We start from the raw sequence: 5,613 nt of genomic DNA on the forward strand, positions 1-5,613 counted from the left end.
TGCTCTCAGAGCTGCTGAAGAGAATCTCTTGAAGTTCCTTGTTAAGGTCTTTCAAAGAGACATGGCACAAACTGGACTTGTGATTTTCCTACTCATAAGTTTACTACTGCTGGATCAGACCGTCAGCCAGGCTTCCAAATTCAAAGCCAGGAAGCACAGCAAACGTAGAGTGAAAGGTACTGGGTCTTGACTGGGAGGAGGGATAGAAGCTTATACTCTATGCAAATTTACTGTGTACTTGAAATAGCATTGCATGAACCAGAAACATACATTATACAAATGCTTGTTAACAAAGGACATTTGAGTCTATTTATATTTGTCTTTAAAATATTTATATGTGAGTTAGCAAAGCCAAGAATAAGGTGCTGGGTATGAGTTATGGAAATAGAGTGGTATAGAAGATGTAAATATATTGTTCTGTTATGTCTGTTTGCCTCTGCCAACTTTATTTAGAACTCACAGGTACAGCTGAGAGAGGACTCTGGCCAGTCATTCTTAGTTACACAGTTATATTGATTAAGATCAGAAAAATGGAAATTCATGGGAGGAAAAAGCAGAATAAAGTATTCAATCTCCAAGGATTATTGTTCAGATTTTTTGCACCATTTCCTAATTTTAACAGAATGTCTGTCTGACATCCGTGGAATATTATTCTACTTGTGTGAAAAGTACTGTGAAATGTCAAGTCAAACCAATGAAAAAGAATTAGCAGGAAAAGATGAAGGATCAATTCCCACAGCAAAGCTTACAGAGCAAATACAAAACCACAGAATGCTGTTTGGAGATGTCTGTGTATTTAATTTAAAGACTTATTTCTAATAAAAGAGGGTATGATGGAGGTTACACTGATGGCAAATATTTGAACTCCTGGCTAATGAAAAAAAACGCTTTGATAAAGCCATTGTAAAAGAAGACTGCACTGCTCTGGAGCCATGCAGTTACAGATATTGGAATCCCCAGGGTTTTCAGTTTGGGATCCTAAGGACAGGCTCCTATACATGTTTTGTGCCAGCACAGAGTAGCACAAATTGGAGAACCTGAAGTCCTGCCTTGGGCAAGCCATGAAGGACAGTGAGGGTTATCCCCACAACAGCAGGGAATGTGGAGAGGAGCTTTCTGGGGTGCACCTGGGGAGGTAACACAGATCTGTAGGAACTGTAGTTTTGCTAGTTCTGCAATCAGAAACAGCTGATTAATTCCTCATGTTCATTACTGGGGCTTCTGGAAGGTCTGCTTGCTGCTGCCACCAAATAATTGCCATCCTGTGCAGTGGAACCATACCTGCTGCTTGTTTGGTGGTGGTGGAATATGACAATGGTTTTTTAAAAAATAATAGAAAAGGGGACATGAAAATGCAGTTATGTGCAAATTTACTTCTTTTCTTGTTCCACCATATTCTTAGTGCTTTTGTAAGTACTACAAAATGGTGATTCAGAGTGAGTTTGTGTGACTCAAGTCCCCAGGCCCTCTCTGTACTGAGGGAGAGAGGAAGGTTAACCCTGGGAAGGGGAGATTGCAGCTCAGCAAGCTTGACTGCAGCACTCAGACTGTCCAGCTGGATTTTATTTGTTGTTCTTCACTGTTAAAACAAGAGTTGTGTGAAACTTTCATGCTCACAGAAATAACATTTCTTTAAAAAAACACAGCCTGTGTCCTGCTATTATTTGTATGTCACATCTATACACCAGAGTGTACAGGTTCAAAAGAAAAGGGGACATTTTCTGTAAATTAGATACCAGCTCACTAAATAATGATCAGCTGCAACAGTCCATGGTTTTCAAGCAGTTATGAGGATGAAGTCCCTGATAAACTATGAGAATGAAAGGTAAAGGTGGGTTCCTTCTGTTTTCTATAGGAATCCTTCAGGAATTTTTTCATTAAGGACAAATCTTTCAAAAGAATCAAAACACATCTCAGCAATGCAGCAACTCATAATATTTTGAAACAATTTTTAACATGTTTTAATTTGTGTGTGCATGCAGATCTGTTAATTTTTTGTATATTGATTTTATTTAAGAAAAAGATGACCTGAAGACCCAGATTGACAAATTGTGGCGAGAAGTAAATGCTCTGAAAGAAATGCAAGCACTCCAGACAGGTAAAGAAGCTTACACCACTCAGTGGTTTCCAAAAGTTCTCACTGCCTCTCCTCTCCCCTTCCCTTCCATCCCTCTCTTTGGTGGGATTTTGTGACTAAGGTATACAACTCCTTAAGAGCAGGGTGTGCCACAGCTGTACCAGTGAGACAAGTGTGGAAGGAAGGATTCAAAGAAAATCAAGTCTGAACAAGTGGTGATTCTTCACTAAGAGTCAGAGTCAATCTGGAGCAAAAACTACGTTTATCTTTGCACATCTTCGAGCTGTGAGTTTTGGTATCATCAAAGGCAACACAACAAGGGTTTCTGGGAAACAGCTAAAAGGACTGAGCCTATTTAAAATGTGCAGCTTGCAACATTCAAATTTGAATGTTGCCCTAAAACTTCGAAGTTATGTCCACTGTGAATTCAGAAATACCCTGCACCAATGTGCAGAGTCCTTTAAGTATTTAAATAACCAGATGGAAATTTCCAAACAAAATCAGAAGGGTAAATACACATGCACCTACTAGACAGTTGTGCTTTTTCACAGCTGTTGACATAAAATTTGGCATTTAATCTTGTACAAGAAGACACTAAAGAGGAAATTACATCATTCCTATGAAACAGAACATATTTTCCTTAAGGATGGTACTATCTGGGTTGTCCAGTTTTATGCCTTGGGTTACATAGAGCTTCTTGAGCTTTACAAAATATTTTTATTTCAAATGTCTTATAATAAGGCTTTAGAAGTTTCTTAAAAGAGGGAGTCTGTGCTAGACAAGTAGCTCTTGTTTAAAAGTAATTCTTGTGTTGCTTCCAGAAGGAGCTTGAGAGTAAACATGCAGTGGCTTAGAAATGAAACCAGATTCAGGAGATTTATTCTAAATTCATAACCCACAATGTTTAACTGGATTCCAAATCTGGCAAAAAGAGACCTATCACCACCCCAGCTCTGCCTGTGTTAATGTCCTTATGATGATAACCGAAAAAGGAGCTGCTTTTTCAGCTTATGGACATTTCTAAAATACACATTAGAAGTCTGATTTCTTCTTTTGCTTGAGTTTCCTAGGTCTCCTTTCTACATGGTGTGAAATGTGAAATGCTACCACACACCACTTTGCAACACATACTTTCTCCCTAAAGATGGCCAGTCTATATCATTGATGCAGCATTGCTGAAGTAGATAAAGTCTCTCTGATCTTTCCCATGAATATAAATTTGTTAAAGCATTCCACATTTAACAAATATGTTCATTATTCTCTTTGGCCATTAGCAGTTGGAAGGGTTAAAATTTGAAATTTAAGCCCTAATATAAAATTATGATCATAAAATGCAGCTAAGGAATGCAGTGAATATTACAACTGGAAATATTAAAAACTGAGACAGAGGATGTGGCCCAAAGTGGATTTCCATATCCTGTTGATCAGAGACATAATTACTTTCTTACAAGAACAGATGACAGGAATTAGAAACAGATTATAGAAAACATCAGGGCAGAAGATGTTGTAAGTACAAGATGGGGTTAAGCAATAAATGAAATAATCTGCAAGTAGTCACATGCAGGATTCTAAAAACGTCACAGGAGTTTATTCAAGGCCTTTGCTACCTTCCTCAGCTCAGAAGGAACACTCCATCGAGGACAATTCTCTTGCCTTAAGTATTTTTCTTGGGAAAACCAGTTTTTCACGTATCTGCATTAGGAGAGCTGGAAAGTAAACTTTAAGGATTCCCTCCCAGACCTTGGGCTGGAAGGACTCCGACAGCGACTCTGCAAGGCAATTCCAGTTACAGAGCATATGCCAAATTAATGTTCTAGTGCATTTGGACTTTACGTCAAGACTTCCCCAATATTTTCCACTAGAAGTAAAAACAAACAGTTTTATAAATTCAAATATTTAGAAGATTTGGTCCAGATTGTCCTGCAAGCTCAGTAATAAGTGTACACTTTTTATTAAAAAGTGCTTGTAGATGTAAGTCACTTCATTTGAATTTAGAGTTTGAAGGGAGAGACTTTGTTGGAAAGAAATTGACACCTGAAGAGGTGAATATGAATTCTGCAAGTGGAAATAAACTTTAACAGTCATTCAGAAATTTGCATTATAAATTTCAAATCAATATTTTTTCTGGTAAGCAGGACACATTTACTACAGCACTTTTCTGCCTTTGCTTGCTGGAAACTGGGCTTAGTTAAGGTATAAAAATTTACTTTAATTTAGCACTAAAATAGCATAAATATTAAAGGATATGTCTCTACTATAAAGCCAAATAAAGGTTTCCTGATGACCAACTCACATCTGCCAACAATACAAACATCCATACCTCATCCATTCAAGACTAATGAAATAAGGTAAAAAATGTGTGAAAGAAGGACTATTCTGTAAAAGAAGAAACTCCACTCTGTGGAGTCAAAGCCTTTCACTTGCTGAGGGCCTTGTCTGCTCAATTTTCAACATACCTTTAAAAAAGTATCATTATAAGAACCACCATTGAAAGCTCTTGCCCACACTGGTACTGAACATGCAAACTCCTTTGTATTCCCAGTGTGTCTCCGTGGGACAAAGGCCCATAAGAAGTGCTACCTCATGTCAGAAGGCACCAAACATTTCCATGAAGCCAATGAAGACTGCATAGCCAAGGGAGGGACACTGGCTATCCCAAGGAATAACGAGGAAACAAACATTCTTCGAGATTATGGCAAGAAAAGCACGCCCAGAGCGTCTGAGTTTTGGCTGGGGGTCACTGACATGGTAAATGAAGGGAAATTTGTTGATGTCAATGGCATGGTTCTGCAGTACTTCAACTGGGAGCGTGCCCAGCCAAATGGGGGCAAGCGGGAAAACTGTGTGTTTTTTTCTCTTTCATCCCAAGGCAAGTGGGTGGATGAGGTGTGTCGCACTGCCAAAAGATACATTTGTGAATTCCTGATCCCGTAATTACAGAGACAAAAGACCACGGCCGCGTTTCAGGTTATTAACATGCAGTTTTGCTTAGTAACCCCTCTCACTTAGAGTGGGGTGAGTTAAAGCTATCCATCTCCTGCGTTATACTCACTCTTTCCTGAAACACAAGTTTGCTCTGTTAATTTATTTTCTATTCAGATGCTAAAAATATTATGTTTTCTGAGTGCTCTCATTAGGTACAGGAATATATATTATGTTTTGACCGACATTGTATCATATTTTGGCATATCATTTCAACCTGATATTTGGGTTGCTGGATTTCCCCTCCTATTTCTGTACTTTATTTTCAAAAGGTTGCTGTATGGTGACCCTTGCCAATATAAGGTGTAGGGATCCTCTCAGTTCCAGAGCTTAAGAGGGACTTTGGCACCATGTAAGTTCCTGTGTAAAACAGCCATTGTCATGATAGAGTTTAATAGGATGTATCTGTGACCAAGAGTTCTGCCTATGGGTTAAGAATGGAGAATGAAACAGAAAAATCTGATGGTAAATTTTTATGCTATATGCAGCTCACAATGATACAATGCTAGAAAACAGGGGATTGGCTGTTTTAAAATATCAGTTCGCTTCTAAAT

The 5,613-nt window shown here is 38.5% G+C and overlaps 1 protein-coding gene across 1 annotated transcript; it reads left to right on the top strand.

Moving 5' to 3' along the window:
- CLEC3A (C-type lectin domain family 3 member A) lies at nucleotides 1-5,240 on the top strand. Its single transcript, XM_050311411.1, has 3 exons — nucleotides 1-176; nucleotides 2,018-2,098; nucleotides 4,620-5,240. The coding sequence occupies exons 1-3, from the start codon at nucleotides 62-64 to the stop codon at nucleotides 5,009-5,011; spliced, it is 588 nt and encodes a 195-aa protein (XP_050167368.1). The 5' UTR covers nucleotides 1-61; the 3' UTR covers nucleotides 5,012-5,240.
- The last annotated feature ends 373 nt before the right edge of the window (nucleotides 5,241-5,613 follow it).

Source organism: Myiozetetes cayanensis, unplaced genomic scaffold (genome assembly GCF_022539395.1).
Source record: "Myiozetetes cayanensis isolate MyiCay16 unplaced genomic scaffold, myiCay2020 scf16, whole genome shotgun sequence".
Classification (NCBI taxonomy): domain Eukaryota; kingdom Metazoa; phylum Chordata; class Aves; order Passeriformes; family Tyrannidae; genus Myiozetetes; species Myiozetetes cayanensis.